General features: G+C 42.7%; 1 protein-coding gene across 3 annotated transcripts in view; it reads left to right on the top strand.

Moving 5' to 3' along the window:
- Positions 1-393: 393 nt before the first annotated feature.
- The window catches only part of ctnnal1 (catenin (cadherin-associated protein), alpha-like 1), a 393020-nt gene continuing 375833 nt past the window's right edge, over positions 394-17580 (top strand). For all 3 annotated transcript variants that reach the window (XR_005942687.1, XM_041185149.1, XM_041185146.1), the window contains exon 1: positions 394-560. Coding sequence is in view for 2 of the 3 variants with exons in the window: in XM_041185149.1 (XP_041041083.1) it covers positions 474-560 (87 nt within the window). In the remaining variant the exon portion in view is untranslated. The remainder of the gene's footprint in view (positions 561-17580) is intronic.

Genomic DNA, 17580 nt, shown 5'->3' with positions numbered 1-17580 from the left:
AAGCAAAGAGCAGAAGCGTGCATGTTTTCGTTTTGCCGTCATGACCCTAAGCTGGTGTTGAGAGGGTGGTGAGTGTGTTTGCTGCTGCTCCGATGCCGCTGCCTCTGCCTATGTCCCTGGCAGGTCCCGGGCCAGCTTGCGCTCTCAGGGTGACCGCCAGTGGCCGCCTCTTCCCCCGCTCTCCTCCCGCTGCTCAACTGCAGAGTGTCAGGAGGCAGTGAGCTCAGTGGAACCCGTTTTTGAAATAGGTTTTCATTAGAAAACATATGCTGGAATCAGAGCGCGAGTAAAAGGGCAGATCACAGCATTACAACCTCCCTCTCTCCCACACACACACACATTCCAGAGCTCCTCCTACCGCCGGAAAGAGACGCAACTCCCTCTCTCCCGCCTCTCAGTCACTCCTGGAGCGGGAGAGGGAGAGACGGGTTCGGCTCTCCAACAGCAGCGGCACTGGCAGAGTCAGCGGCATCATGGCTTCTTCTCACTGCAACACCGATGCCGGGCTGGAGATCAAAACCAGGTCCGTGGAGCAGACCCTCATCCCCCTGGTGACCCAGGTATGTTTGGTGGAAGGGAGACAGAGAGAGAGAGAGCAGCGGAGAGAGCGTTTGAGAGGCACACAGAGCAAAGGAAGGGATCTCGGGGCAATGCAGAGCAAAGCTAGGCAGGAGACCCCTCTGTAAATGAACTGGACATCAGAGGAAGACCAGAGAGATTCCCTCCCATCCCCATCCCCTCACAAAGAGAGGGAGTTCTGAGACCCCCCGCCCCCCCCAAAGATTTGAGACTACCAGAAAACATGAGTAGAGAGACCCACATAAAAGGATCTGAGTGACTCCTAGAGGTAAGGGAAAGTGGAAGTCCTGGGACCCCAAGAATGGGGTAACATACGAAATTAGACTTTAGGCATCTTTAACCACCACTGAGACCCCCGTGGCCGGGGAGTGGAGGGTAAAACTTGTCAGTCACCTCCCGGTACAAGGTGGCGAGGGAGAAGTGATGGGGGAGTGGGGGGTAAAGTGCAGCGTTCATGCCCCATGCTGAATGTCAATCCCTTTTCCTATTGTCCCCACCCCAGGGCCGGCCTGCAGGTTGTTTGAAGATCCCATCTCTAGCAGGAGAGGAATGTGTCGTTGTTTTACTCGCTCTGACAGCACACTGCAGCCGGCGAGAGAGAGAGAGAGGCCACACGCGAGGGTGTATTGCCGCCCCACGGGGAAAGTCAGACACTTAACCGAGAAAGGGGAAAGCAGAGAGGCATGCAGCTCGGAGAGCCAATGTTTTACTGCAAAGTTCAAACTCTGTAACTTTGAGAGAGCAATCAGTCTTTCACCGGAGAACAGGGACGTTTTGTTTCCTGTGTAACTCCCAAACCGAACAGAGCTTCTTAATTGCAAATGATCCGAGTTTAGAATCAACGTTCACAAACCCTGCCGAGGTTGAACTAAGGACTTTCCTGATGTTCCATTCGTTGATCGTCAGGAGGTGTTCGTTCGATTATGCCGGGCTGTAAAATTGACTAGCGCAACTCTAAAAGAGATAGATGGAAGTTTCTTTTAGAGCCAGATTGCTCTTATCTCAGCAGCTAACGTCTATGTTACGAGATAAGCATTTTTTCCAGTCCTCGTTTTAGTTGGCTTTTGCGTTTCAGCAAATCGAATAATCGGACGGTAATGTTTATATAAATAGGCAAGGAGATGGAGATGGGTTGTCGCAAACATTTCTTTGATCACCAAATTTTGCCTCATTTAGAAATGTATCAAATTATTTCCTGTATTTAACATGCTTCTGAATTCGGATTTGTTAGTAATCTCTAATGTTTATGATGTTGCTTGAAAGAATATGTATTTCAATTGTAGCCTTCATTTGAGGAAGTGGACCTAGCGAAATTGATTCGTGACACTTTTTACATGGGCTGTAAACAATTATATTTAGTATCTGCACAGTGTAATTTCAATGGATGTCAGTTTTATTTGGTTTTAAAAATGAAAGTTTCTGAAAAATGTAGGTCCATAATTTGCTGTCACATTAACGGAGAGACTGATGACGCACAATGTTGTTGATGTTCACATGCTGCAGCGACTTCAGGTGAGGTCAGATGCGCAGTTAATCGTGGAAATCCAAAAGTTGCTGTCCAAGATGCACCGTTCCGATGTTATCTTTGTGGAAACATCATGTCTCATTGTTGAAATGCATGAAATAGCGTAAGATTCTCATACTTGCGCAGTAGATATAAAGTGAACTGATCGCAGAAAGTCACTTAGGCTGAAATGGGCAAAATTTAACTAACTACGTGATAAATGTTAATCACCAACAGTCAACTTCTCTAGCACTGAAAACGGGCGGTTACTGTGTGAAGTCTCATTCAGGTTTTAATTGTTGAAGATTTTAAAAAAATGTATAACTTGCAAAAATGAATTGTAAAAATGTCTCTATCTCAGTCCATTTTTTTCCCTCTGTTTATTTTACTGAATTTGCCTGGGTTTCCTTGCTGCATTGTTATCAGCTCACACTTTCAACAACTGGCTTGGCAAAATTTTTGAAAACTTAGTTGTGCAAGAGCAAGTCTTGGCAAGTGGCAAGGCTGAAGCATTTGCAACAATCTTCAGCTTGAAGTTTATTTTTATTCATTCGTAGGATGTGGGCTTCACTGGCTGAGCCAGCATTTATTGTTCATCCCTTGTTGCCCTTCAGAAGGTGGTGGTGAGCCGCTTTCTTGAATTGCTGCAGTCCATGTGGTGTTGGTACACCCACAGTGCTGTTAGGAAGGAAGTTCCAGGATTTTGACCCAGCGACAGTGAAGGAACGATTATATATTTCCAAGTCAGGGTGGTGAGTGACTTGGAGGAGAGTGCCGAATGATAATCCTTCCCGGCCTCCTCTGGAGGCTCCCAGCATCACAGATGCCAGTCTTCAGCCAATTCAATTCACTCCATGTGATATCAAGAAACGGCTGAAGGCACTGGATATTGAAAAGGCTATGGGCTCTGTCAATATTCCAACAATAGTACTGACGGCTTGTGCTCCAGAACTAGCTATGCTCCCAGCCAAGTTGTTCTAGTATAGCTACAACACTGGCATCTACCTGGCAATGTGGAAAACTGCCCAAATATGACCTGTACACAAAAAACAGGACAAATCCAACCCAGCCAATTATTGCCCTATCAGTCTACTCTCCATCATCAACAAAGTAATGGAAGGGGTTGTCGACAGTGCTATCAAGTGGCAATTACTCCACAGTAACCTGTTCACTGACGCCCAGTTTGGGTTCCGCCAGGGCCACTGAGCTGCTGACCTCATTACAGTCTTGGTTCAACCATAGACAAAAGAGCTGAATTCCTGAGGTGAGGTGAGAGTGACTGTCCTTGACATCAAGGCAGGATTTGACTGAGTCTGGCATCAAGGAGCCCTAGCAAAACTGGGATCAGTACCCACCATAAAGGAAGATGGTTGTTGGAGGTCAATCACCTTACCCTGAGGATATTATTGCAGGAGTTCCTCAGGGTTGAGTCCTAGACCCAACCATCTTTAGCTGCTTCATCAATGACCTTCCCTCCATCATAAGGTAAGAAATGGGAACAATGTCCAGCACAATTTGTGACTCCTCAGATACTGAAGTAGTCTGTGCCCATATGCAGCAAGACCTGGATAACATTCAGGCTTGGGCTGCTAATTGGCAAGTAACATTTGTGCCACATAAGTGCCAGGCAATGACCGCCTCCAACTTGAGAGAATCCAACCATCGCCCCTTGACATTCAATGCCATTACCATCACTTACTTCCCCACTACCAACATCCTGAAGGTTACCATTGATGAGAAATTGAACTGGAACAGTCCTATAAATATTGTGGTTAAGAGCAGGTCAGTGGGTGGGAATTTTGCAGAGAGTAATTCACCCCCTGACTCCAATAAGCTTGTCCACCATCTACAAGGCACAAGTCAGGACTGATAGAATACTCTTCACATGTCTGGATGAATACAACTCCAACGTCACTCAAGCCTGACATCATCCACGACAAAGCAGACTGCTTGATTGGCATCCCATCCACCAACTTCAACATTCACTCCCTCCACCACTGACGCACAGTGGCAGCAGTGTGTACCATCTACAAGATGCAGTGCAGCAACTCACCAAGACTCCTTCAACAGCACCTTCCAAAGTTGTGAATCTACCATCTAGAAGGGAAAGGGCTGCAGATGCTTGGGAATGCCACCACCTACAAGTTCCCCTCCAAGCTATACACCATCCTAACATGAAACTATATTGCTGTTCCTTCACTGTTGCTGGGTTAAAATCCTGGAACTCCCTTCTTAAAAGCAGTATGTGTGTACCTGCATCACATGCAGTGCAGCGGTTCTAGAAGCAGCTCACCATCACCTTTTCACAGGCAGTTAGGTATGGGCAATAAGAACACTGGCCTTGCCCGTGATGCCCACATCCCATGAAAGAATTTTTAAAAAAAGGTAATAGCAGTGGCTGTTAGGTGCCCTGGTGCAGCAAATTATAGCACAATGTGGCAGAACATGCTGAGTGCAAAGTGCATAAATAGTTATGCAAAACTAGGGTTAATTTTAGAGGAAAGGGAGTATTTGGCTATTTTGAGGAAGTTTTCTGACTTACTACCTTTAATACCTAGGAGGAACATTAATTGGGAAAGAATGGGGAAAAGTCAGTGAACGAAAAATGAATATTTACCACTTGGGGTTTGGAGGTTGTGAAGTGTTTGACCTGTTGGAGCGACCTCAGTGCTTTTCCTGTTGGTCAGTTTTTGTTTTCATTTCAGCCGCTGCCGTGTTTGGTAGAACTATTACAGTAGTGATTTCTATCACTGAAATTTGCACTGTTAACTCTTATATGTCATAAGATTTCTATTCACAAAAGCATGTTCAAGCAAGCAGTATTTATGGTTCTTTCCATTAAATTTCTTTAGTTTTTGTTTGAGATTGGTTTTCCACATAATAACAAGGCTTGTCTGACTCTTCCATAATGTAATCTTGAGTCCAGCTTTCTGATGCCTGAAGACTTGTTAATGCTAATACCCGGAGGAACCACCAATGTGGTTTACAGCACTTTGAGTATCACTAATATTTGCAGCTGCTGCAGGACATCTTGCTGTTTTAAGATGCACAATGAGGCCTGATGATGAGATTTGTGTTGTGATGTACTCATTATGTCCTAGTGTTGAAAATGACGAACAGATGCCAATGTTGCCTAGAAACATTGAACATTGTCAAAATGGTTCTTTCTGCATTAACACTGCTAGCAGTTCCTGAGGTGAACTTGGTGACAGTTTTACACTTGATTATCAGTTTGACAAGATTAATCCCAAAGACCTTTCATTTAAACAAACAAAAATGTGTTCCAATTTGGTTTGTTACTGGTGGAGTGCCACAGAGATCAGTGCTGGTGCCTCAATTATGTACAATAAACATTAATGACTTAGATGAGGGAAGTGATGTACTATCACCAAGTTTGCAGATGACACAAAAATAGGGGGGAAGGCAAGTAGTGAGGATGACACAAGGAGTCTACAGAGGAATATAGTGAATGGGCAAAAAGCTTGGCAGATGAAATATAATGTGGGAAAATGTGAGATTACGCACTTTGACTGGAAGAATAGAGGAGCTGAATATTATTTAAATGGAGAAAGACTGCGGAAGGCTGCAGCACAGAGGGATTTGGGGGTCCTTGTGCATGATCCCAAAAAGCTAACATACAAGTTCAGCAGGTAATAGGGAAGCCAAATGGAATGTTGGTCTTTATTTCAAAGGGAATGGAGTATAAAAATAGGGAAGTCTTGCTAAATCTGTACAAGGCATTAGTTAGACCACACCTAGAATATTGTGAACAATTTTGGTCCCTTATCTAAGGAAAGATATACTGGCATTGGAGGCAGTTCAGAGAAGGTTCACTAGGCTGATCCTGAGTATGGAGGATTTTCTTATGAGGAGAAGTTGAGTAGGTTGGGCCTGTACCCACTGGAGTTTAGAAGAATGAGAGGTGACCTTATTGAAACATATAAGATTCTCAGGGGGCTTGACAGGGTAGATGCTGAGAGGCCATTTCCCCTTGTGGGAGAGTCTAGGACCAGAGGGCATAATCTCAGAGAAAGGGGGCACCCATTTAAAATAGAGATGAGGAGGAATTTCTTCTCTCAGAAGGTAGTCAATCTGTGGAATTCTTTACAGCAGAGGGTAGTAGAGGCTGGTCATTAAGTATATTCAAGGCTGAGGTAGACAGATTTTTAATCAATAAGGGATTCAAGGGTTATGGGGAAAAGGCAGGAAAGTGGAGTTGAGGATTATCAGATCAGCCATGATTTCATTGAATGGTGGAGCAGACTTGATGGGCCAAATGGCCTACTTCCACTCCTACGTCTTATGGTCTCATGGTTACCATGAGCATTTGCTTTTCATGTTGGTAAAGTAAATCCTTCCCAAATGCACACATCATGCATTATTGCTATTAGATTCCATACCCCAGTAACTTATTTTTGCAAGTTGCAGTGTAATCCGTTTTAATTCAAAAATTTATAAAAGATCAAAATTAACTCACTGGCTTTCTTCAACAACATTTACACAGATGTGCAGAGGACACAAAATTAAAATCCTGTAAGCGTTACTCTAATTGAGTACAGTAGGCTGGATGATCAGTTATTAATATTAACCTGTATTAATGTAATTTGAATTTAAATCTGCATTTATTCCAGAATAAAGTCCCTGGTATAAACTGCTACTTTTGAGAGAATTCTCTGCATAGATACATTTATCGCTGGGAAATGATAATTTTTTGTTTGTGTCATAATGATCTGGAATTCAGTACCTGAAAAGATATTGCAAGCCGATTCAGTTGTATCTTTCAAAAAAGAATTGGATATATACTCAAAGAAAAAATTGCAGGGCCATAGGCAAAGAGCAGAGGAGTGGAATTAACTGGCTACCTCTTGAAAAGAACCAGCACAAATAGGATGGACCAAATTGCCACAACCTCAACTCAATGATGTGCTTCACTCTGGGTTATTTGCTTACTGTAGACATTTACACCTACAGGTGTCTCATCTGATTCATAATTCATGTCAATGGAAATTTGTAATCCTATATTTTAACTTACTCAATGGAATTAGTGACTTTCAGTTCTTAGGACTTTTAGTGCTAACATTTAATCACCTGATAAAAATAGACTTTTGTTTATAAATTGTTCTGTTTAATCTCTGCCATTTAGAATGGCTGACACCATATTCAAAATGCGATCTTTTATGCTGGATGTGAAACCAAACTTTCTTCTTGAAGTGGATATTAAAGATTTATGAGCTGGATGTTCTTATGATACAGTCAAATATAAAGAATGTGGGGGAACATAGCCGCTGCAATTCTGGTTCTTGAAATGAGGTAGATATAGCCTGTGCTTAAAAAAAGCCTTTGTAAGAAATAGGAGCAGGCCATACAGCTCCTCAAGCTTGCTTCGCCATTGAATAAGATCATGGCTGATCTTTGACCTTAGATTTCACTTCCCTGCCCTATCCTCATTCCTTGATCCCAAAGAGTCCAATGATCTATCTATCTCAACCTTTTGAGAATTACTTAATGACCTAATCTCTGCAGCCCTCTGGGCTAGAGAATTCTAAAGATTTGAACTTTCTGAGTGAAGACATTTCTCAGTCTTAAATGAACAACCCCTTATCCCGAGACTATGCCAGCTATATATATCCTCACCCTTATTCTCTCTCCACAGATGCTGCAGACCTGCTAAGTTTTTCCAACATTTCTGTTTTATTGCAAGTATACCCTTCCTCAGACTTGGAGATTAAAACGATGCACATGGGCTCACAAAATACAATTATACTAAGACTTTCTTACTGTTGTATTCCAAACATCTTGCGCTAAGGGCCAACATGCCATTTGCCTTCTTAATTGTTTGCTCTATTTGCTGATAAGTTTTTGCATTCCTTGTATGAGCACACCCAAACCTCTCTGAAAAACTTGAAAAATGTCTAGTTAAAAAAAATTCTGATTTCTTCTTGCCAAAGTAAATAAGCTCACCTTTCCCCACATTTGCACTCGTTGTAGCAAACTGAATTGGAGAATTGTGACTGGGTTGATGGTTGTCCATAGGGTTAAGACTAGACTAATAATCAATATGTTGTTAGCATTTGGGACTTGTTAATTGTGCCAGAGGCATAAGGGAATACTGCAACAGCATCTCATTGTTTGCTTCAAAGATTTCCACTGGTAAATCTAGCTTTTCCTACCCGTGGACTTCTTTATCATAGGAACATAGAAAATAGGAGCAGGCCATTCAGCCCCTCAAGCCTGCTCCACCAGTCAGTTAGATTGTGGCTGATCTTCTACCTCAGTGCCATTTTCCCACACTATCCCCATACCACTTGATGTCTTTATGATCCAGAAGTCTGTCAATCTCTGACTTCAACATACTAAATGACCGAGCCTCCACAGCCCTACGGGGTAGAGAATTCCAAAGGTTTACCATCTTCTGGAGAAATTCCTCCTTTTCTTCGTACTAAATAGCCTGACTCTTAATTTGAGACTGTCCCCTGATTCTAGACCCCCCCAGCCTGTGGAAAAATCCTTCCTGCATCTAACCTTTTGAGCCGTGTAAGAATTTTGTTTGTTTCAATGAAATTGTGTCTCATTCTTCTGAACTTCAGAAAATAAAGGCCGAGTGTTTTCAGTCTCTCCTCATAGGAAACATCCCACCATCCCAAGAATCAGTCTGGTGAATCTTCGATGCGCCCCCTCTACGTCAAGTATATCCTTCCTTGGGCAAGAAGATCTGTAGGCAACACTCAAAGTGTGGTCTCACCAAGGCTCTATACAATTGCAGTAAGACATCTTTACTCCTATACTCAAATCCTTTTGCAGTAAAAGCCAACATATCATTTGCCTTCCTAATTGCTTGCTGCACCTGCGTGCTAGCTTTCAGTGACTCATGAACAAGGACACCCAGGTCCCTTTGAACATCATTTAAGAAATACCTTGCATTTCTGTTTTTCCTGCCAAAGTGGATAACTTCACATTTTTCCACATTGCTCCCCATCTGCCATGTTATTTAGCCTGTGTAAACCACCCTGAATCCCTCACAATTCACGTTCCCATCTAGTTTTCTGTCATCAGCAAACTTAGAAATATTACATTTGATCCCCACATCCAGATCATTGATGTAGGATTTTGAACAGCTGGGGCCAAGCACTGATCCTTGCGGTACCCTAATAGTCACAGCCTGCCACCCAGAGAATGACCTATTTCTCCCTACTCTGTTTTCTGCCTGTTAGCCAATTCTCAATCCATGCCAGTATATTCCCCAATCCCATGTGCTCTAATTTTGTTACTAAGGTAGTGTCATGTTATGTCATCACCTGAAATAGCCCCCTGTATGCTAGTCAAACACAGTAGCTGGAGCCTGAATTGCACTGTGGGAAATCTGCAATGTGATCATATGACCCTCTGTACAATTTTGTCATGTCTTATATGCATAGCCACTGAAGTGAAATTTAAGAATCTGCCCTTGTTACATTTGTTTCTGTTTGTAGCCCTGTTTCACAACATGCAAAAAATGTGTTGGTTTCCACCAGACGTACCCCAAAATTACTGTTGTCTAGTGAGAAAATTTTATCATGTCCATCAAGCATAATAAACAGTATGCAAATATTCCCTTTTTTGCTCTTGAATATTCCTATTACAATTGGCACGAATGTTGTTTGATAATGGGGGATATATGCCTGCATTGATCATCAAACATCCCTTCTTGTTTCTGTTATTTAAGTCTTATGTTTTCCTATCAATTACCCTAATGAAAAGTAACGCTCAAGTCTCCACTATAATAATCCAGAGACTTTATAATCACTTTAAACACTTGACTGTACTGAATGGTCAGATTGATTTTCTGAAATTCTGGTACAGAGTTAAATGTAAATTAGTTATTGGACTAGGTAAAAATATGGATGTATTTGTCAAAAGTTAAAACTTTTTGCAAGGAGATGGACTTGAAAATTTGAACAAAGATGGACTTGGACATGGTGAATGATTGTAATGGACATCATCAAAAGTTGTACCAGAACCTGTAATATAGGTGAAGTTTCTTAGTATTTTAGTTAATTTCAAATTTCCCTGTTATTTCTAGTGCATATCTTAACTTAGATATTGCCTTATCATAAAAACCATCGAAGTTTGCATTAGCTGTTATTGATGATTTTCTCTAACAATAATGCTGCACAGTATAAGGTTTTTGCACAGCTTTCTTGAAGCCTAATAGGTGCACTGCCAATAACTGGATCTTAGAACAGGATCTTAAAAACTTTGAACAGAGCCTTTGCTATGTATAGATAAAGAATCTTTGCCTTCATATATATATTTACAAGAACACTCAGACTTTTGAGTAACTTAGAATTATTATGATCCTATACACTATTCCTGAAAACTTTGCTCATTTCTAATGGAAGTGCTCTGCCTCTGATTCTCCTTGTTTGAGCTCTTCTGCTGATGTCAAATTTTAAAACATAGTTTGAAAGTTTGGGATGTGGTATTGGAGTGGCAGCTTCAAGCCTGATAAAACCTTTTGAAATTGATAACCAGAATAGCTCAAATAGGATGAGGGGGAGCCTCTCATCATATCTTGAGTGGGTCACGTGTGCACCTCTGCTTCACCATTTGCAAACCACAATTTAGTTCATCCAAAGAGCGTTAAAAGAAGCGTTGGCCAACTGGGATTTGTTCATGTTTTGCTAAAATTAGATTGGGAATAAAGAATATTGGGACCTTTCCATTCTCCAGTGTATTTTTGAGAACCCAGTTGTAATGTCCTGCATGGTTTAGACAAAAATACATAAAATGTTCTATAGGTTTTTAGTTCTATTTCCATTTCTGCTTAAAGGTTTTGCAGGCAAAGCTGAATTTATTGTCCTGTTCTAGTTGTGCTGAAAATGTGATGGGTATTTTCCTTGAGCTCCCGCAAACATTATGGCAATGGTACCCGCACAATATGCACTCTTTGGCAATGACAAATAAAAAGGACATTCCTGTACGCAACATCATAATAAGTGGAAGCAAGTTAGAACACAACAATCAATTCAACTGTCTAGGAAACACAGTAACATCTGATGTCAAAAGCAGTATTGAACTTTGAAAAAGGACTGGACAACCAAAAGTATTTTTACAAAATTAAGTAATATTTTAAGAAACATTAGCTTGACTCTTGAAACAAGAATCTGTGTACTAAAATGTTATGTCTGGTCAGTAATGAATCATGGATATCGAACTTGGAGCATTGGGAAGGAAGAAGAAAAGAAAATCAACATTTTCTAAATGTGGTGCTTAAGAAGGATCCTAAGGGTAAACTAAGAGAGAAAAGAATTAACTAAGAAGTATTGAATGAGGCCAGAAAAACAAAATAACTCTTAAATTATATCAAAAGAAGACAAATTTGAGTTTTTTGGACATGTTATTTGTGTGGAAGTGTTGGAGTGTCAAAACACCATCGGAAGGATTAATGGAAGAAGAGCATGAAGCCGACAGCAAAGGAAGCATTCATCTCTTGTACTTGTGTCTGAATCAAGGCTGTGACGTGATATGGAGCGTAGTGTTTCTGTCACCTGAATGAGCAGGTTATTGGTGGGCTGGTGTCACAACTTTTAAATAACCTACTGGTTGCATAAATGGTTGTGTTTTAAATCAATAAATCTGCAGTTATTAAGATGGTGTAATTTTTTTTGAAGCTAGAAACTGTGAATCATTCATATCAAGTTAGAAAGAGTTCACAAGATGTTGTCAAGTGGTAAATAATCATTTCAAATGCTTTGAACTCCTGCATGATGAATATCCTGTTTATCATTTGCATGCTGTTTATCCAACAATAGCCTTCCAGTTTTTTTTCGATTTGATAAATATTATGAATTGGAACAGAAGAAATTAATAGAAATATAGGACACTGGCATTCGGTGCCATTCTTCAAATAATTTCTAATTTCAAAATCACTCAAATTCATCGTTAATGTATTTTACCTCAGTCCATTTACCTATATTTACCATGCAACACAAGTGGAGGCTATCTGAGTAAAGGTTAGGTATGGTAACGGGTGTTTTTTTAATTCATTCATGGGAAGTGGGCTTCGCTGGCTGGGCCAGCATTTGTAGCCCATCCCTAGTTGACCTTGACAAGGTGGTGGTGGTATTTTTCAGGATGTCAGCTGTTAAGATTATGTTGGTGAGGTACTGTTGAAGAGGTACTGTTGAATTTTGTGTTGAGGAAGAAACTTAAAAGATTAATAGGCCTCCTTCTGTGCTGTAATTTCCACGTAAATGCTATCCTCTCATCTGAAGGTATCTAGTTTAATTTTAGTGTCCTGGCCTTTCTATGTACTATGTCCCGAGGGTGTGAAAAATGTTGTATAAATGTAAGTTCGTTCTTTATTATATTCCTTCTTTTCCAAATAATTATCCAATTATTTTTTAATTATATAAGAGCCTCAGGGTATTAAAATGGATAGCCCCTGAAAAAAGAAGTGGGGATCACAATGCGCAGTTAACATGTGTCCATTCAATGTAATGTAGGAAGCACAACATCTATGTGCTGCCTGTTCATTATCAAGATTTCAGTGTGCAGGCTGAATGCATTAGATGATGTTATCTTCATACTTAATCCCCATTTCACATTCCACCTTTCCCCCTCATCCCGCAACTTCTTCTGTGTTACAAGCTGCAACAGGTGTAAGCATGCACCTTTTTATTTCCCCATCCGCCTCGCTTCTTCATGCTTGTTGACTTCTCATCTTCTTTATGACATTCTGCAGCTTTCCACATATCGTTGGATGGCCAAGTGACAACACTGTGTTATTGGGTGGTTTGTCTTGAACCCTGTGGCAAAAGTCTGTAGGCCACATTCTTTCACAATGTGAACAGCCCGATCTGGGTAATCACAGTCACATGCTGGACTATCCTTGAACTTGCATTTGTGCAGGTGGTTTGATGTCTTTGCACTCTGAGTGCAGATCCTTGTTGAATGTTGAACACAATTTTTGAGGGAGATCTAACCCTGGAGACTCTACTGTCAGATTAGTCACCAGCTCTTTATAGGCAATATTGGTGTCAGCCAGAGGTTGTGCCATTTGTCCTTTTGTCAAAACCTGCATCACTGAAAGCATTTGCAGAGCTCCAGAAAGATTTGCGTGATTTGAGCCGCATATTTGGTAGATTCTCCAGGTCTTCATGGATTGGCAATCCTATGTTGGCTTCAGTGCAGTCAAATTCTTTTTGCATCTTTGCCTTCCAGCACACATCAGGAGGTGAGAAATTAGACAGAACTGGGAGCCTTGTACAGGTGTTGATTTCAGTATGCCATTGATATCCACATTGTTCAGACAGTACCTAAGTGTTTTTGTTGGCTGCTCTCTGTCACACAGGAGAGCAGTATTCTGATGAAGCGTACACAAGAGCAAGGCTAGCAGAATGAAGGTTGCATGCATTGAATTATAGAATGGTTAGAGCACAGAAGGAGACCATTTGGTTTGTTGTATCCACACTGCTCCCCTGCAGGAACAATTCACCTAGGTGTCCCTATCCCACCCTTTCCCTGTAACCCTGCACATTTTTCCTTTTCAAATAATGATCCAAGCCCCTTTTGAATGCTTCGATTGCATCTGCCTCCATCACACTCTCAGAGAATGCATTCCAGATCCCAACCACTCACTGTGTGAAAAAGCTTTTCCTCATGTCTCCATTATCTCTTTTGCCAATTACCTTAAATCTGTGTCCCCTTGTTCTCAATCCTTCCGCCAATGGCAACAGTTTCTCCCTATTTACTCTGTCCAGACCCCTCATGATTTTAAATACCTCTATCAAATCTCCCCTCAATCTTCTGTTTACCAAATAAAGAGCCCCCCCCAGCCTCTCCTATCTATCTACATAACTGCTCATCTCTGGAACCATTTTCATGGATTGTTTTCACATCCCCTTTAATGCCTTCACATCCTTCCTAAGGTGTGGCACCCAGAACTGAACACGATTCTCCAGTTAAGTCTGGACCAGTATTTTTGTATTCTGTTCCCCTGTGATGAAACCCAGGATGCCTTATGCTTTGTTAACCACTCTCTCCACCTGTCCTGCCACCTTCAATAATTTATGCAAATATACACCCAGGTTCCTCTGCTCCTGCACTCCCTCCAGAATTCCACCCTTTATTGTATCAGGTCTCTCAGTGTTCTTCCTATCAAAAAGAATCACTTCTCAGTTCTTTGCCTTAAATTTCATCTGTCACTTATCCGCCCATTCTACTAACCTGTCTATGTCCATTTGAAGACCTACACTATCCTCCTTATGGTTCACAATATTTCTCATCTGCAGATTTTGAAATTGTACCCTGTACACCAAAGTCGAGATCGTTCATATACATCAGGAACAGCAGGGGTCCTAACACCAATCCCTGGAGAACCACTTAAAGCTTCCTCCAGTTCAAAAAATAATTCGCCACTACTCTTTGGCCGGAATTTTCTGGCCCTGTTGGTGTCAGGTGTTGTGGTGGGCAGGGGGGAAAGAATACGACGACACAGCCAAAAATCGGTTTCATGCCGTCATGAAACCAGATTGTGGTTGTCCGTGCCGCCCATCAGCGGCTGGCCATGTTTCCCACCTCCGCAATGAATCTTAGTTTTAATACTTTAGAATCTCGTTATAAGCCCTGCCCATCAGAATCATCATCCCCCCCCCCACCCCAACCACCACCACCACCACCACCACGGATCATCTGGGCACTTTGAAGTATTTCACAACCATACATAAGCAGCGTGCCCTCTGTGAGCTGCACTTCACTCGGGACTCCGAGGTTTGTCTGCCTACCCTGCTTCGGGCAGCACTTGTTGCCACCAGCGTCAGGCTTCAGACGGAATACCACATCACTTCACGGGGTCTCACGGGCAAGTCTCTACCTACCAGACCAGCCATAAGGTGAGGCTGGTTTTTCAACAGCTGCAGGTTCAGGGCTTGCCAGGGGAAGGGGGAGAAATGGCCTCGGGCAAGGGAGGAGGCTGTAGGGTGACGGCTGAACTGGGGAAGGTGGGTATCCCAGGGTGTGTGTGGGGGCACAAGTTGACCTTTGCAAGTGGGCCCAAGATGGTGAGGGCTGAGGAAATAGTCTCCAGAGGAGATGAGGCCAGACGGAGATATGAGGGTGTGTGAGAGAGTGCGTGGTGGTATCCCTTGAGCTGGCAGTGATGAGATGCCAGAGAACATGTGATGGGCTTGTGAGTGTTTGAGTTCAGAGTGATTAGATGGTTGTCTTACCCTGGTGACATGGATGAGATCAATCATCCTCTTTCTGCACTGGATGGCTGACCTCTTGTGTGCAGCGTTGTCGTGGACCACTTCTGCCATTGCCTCTCAAGCCAGAGTGGTAATTCAGGTGGGCCTCCTGTGGCCAGAATGGGGGTAGAAGGCCCTCCATGTATCCAAAAGGTGTTGCAGTGATGCATCACTGAATCGGGGGGCTGCACTCTTTTTGAATTTTGGGGCAACGTCTTCACTGGACCAGTCCTGGGCTGCAAGCATTGAGAAGTGTGTGCACGGCTGTAGTTTAAATATGGCGCCCTGCATGAGGAAACAGCGAGGTAAAAGTGTGGTGGGCAAATCAGGGTGGCCCACCAGTGAGACGGCGTGTTTCCTCTGGCTGCATAATTAATGAGGCAGGAATGGGACAATACAGCACGAAAACCTGCCATTGTGGCTGGTGAGTAAAACCACTTTTTTCCCGCCCGCTAGCACACTTTGTACAAATCTGGGATGATTCCTCCCTTTGGTTCCTGTCACTCGGCCAATTTTGTTCGCTCCCTAACCGGTGCCTGCTAGTTTCCAGATTTTTTTTATTATTCGTTCTTGGGATGTGGTCATTGCTGGCTAGGCCAGCATTTGTTGCTCATCCCTAATTGCCCTTGAGAACTGAGTGGCCCACTAGGCTATTTCAGAGGGCATTTAAGAGTCAACCACATTGCTGTGGGTCTGTGGTCACATGTAGACCAAACCAGGTAAGGACAGCAGATTTCCTCCCCTAACGCGCATTAGTGAACCAGATGGGTTTTTATGCCAATTGGCAATGGTTTCGTTGTCATCATTAAACTTTTAATTCCAGACTTTTATTGTTTATTCTGGTCCTGGTCTTTTTCTTTACAATTTTTGGCTGTTCACAGTATGTGAGGCTGTGGTCCAGTGTGATTCCAAGGTACTTGAGGTATGATTTGTTCTTGACCTGTTTGCCACAAAAGGGAAAATTGGAGTTCACTGTTAGCCAATGGGTTTCTGAGGTGGAAAGCAGTGGCTGTAGTCTTAGTTGGCTAGATTGTGTAGGAAGATCAAGAAGCTGCAAGAACACTTGCAGTGGCCAGCTCAGATTCTGACTTTGCACATAATTTAGAGAATATGTCCCTAAGCTGGATGTACACATGGTGAGATACTAGGTACAAGAACGCTGCAGCCAGGACAAGGAAGCAAGAGGAGTGCAGGTGCAAGATCGCTGGGATGGGTGGCAAGGTCGCACACATTCTGGTGCAGAGAACTGGGGATTTAGGCCAGAAGCTGCTACAGAAGCTGATGGGTGCATGTAACAAAATGCTTGATGCATTGAGAAGCCTGCCAGAATGCCTGTGTGAGGTACTAAGGAGCATGGAGGAGCCTGGTGCAGAGCCCATACTTTTCAGCATGGACTGGTGACCATCTCCATCAAGACATTCATAGACCCAACCATGAAACACTGTTTGATGGCCAATGTCTCAGTTTCCATTGCAGCACAGTCACCTGCTATCAAAAGTTGGTGTGCTGCAGTGGAAGCTCAGACTGCCATCATGGTTGTAAATGCCACTGTTTAAAAGGACTTGCAGAATGGTACAGCAGTCTGGCAATCTGTCCTACAATGGATTCCTAGGAGTTCTGAGGCCTAACCTCGAGTGAATAGCAGTGACTCCATGGAGCTTGATCCTGCTGAACTGTCTCCTTCAGGATTACAGTATTCATACCTTTTTCCCTTGCCAGTTTGCCACTGCCCTTGCTATTGCTTGCCAGCCAGCCCAGAGTGTTTCTGCCCATGCTGAGGTAGTGCTGTTTGAATTCAGACCCAGAGTGGCTCGAGGTTCTTCTCCAAGGCTATCTTTCTGGAAGGTCTGGAAGGAATTCCTGCAGCTTCTCGGAGCTCTGTGAATGTCAAGGACTTTAAAGATGAGGATTAAAGAAGAAAGGGAAGCTTATGACAGAAAACCTAGAAAAGTACAAAAAATATTGGGGAAAAATTAAAAATGAAATCATGAAGCAAAGAGCGGCCATGAAAAATATTGGCAAGTAAAATCAAAGAAAACCCAAAGATGTTTTCTCAATAACGTCAAGTGCAAGAGTACAATTGATGAACGAGTAGGGCCTATTGGGGACCTTAAGGTTAACCTCTGTGTGGCGGTGGAGGATGTGTGTATGGGTCTTAATGAACATTCTGGCCTAGATTTTTTGCTCCCAAGGTGGGTGTGCAGAGTTGGGAAACTTTCTGGCTTGTTGCATCTGCCTCAGGAAAAAGTAACCTGAAAGGTAGGATTTTTG

Source organism: Carcharodon carcharias, chromosome 3 (assembly GCF_017639515.1).
Source record: "Carcharodon carcharias isolate sCarCar2 chromosome 3, sCarCar2.pri, whole genome shotgun sequence".
In the NCBI taxonomy this organism is placed as follows: domain Eukaryota; kingdom Metazoa; phylum Chordata; class Chondrichthyes; order Lamniformes; family Lamnidae; genus Carcharodon; species Carcharodon carcharias.
This window is presented reverse-complemented; position numbering and strand designations above follow the sequence as displayed.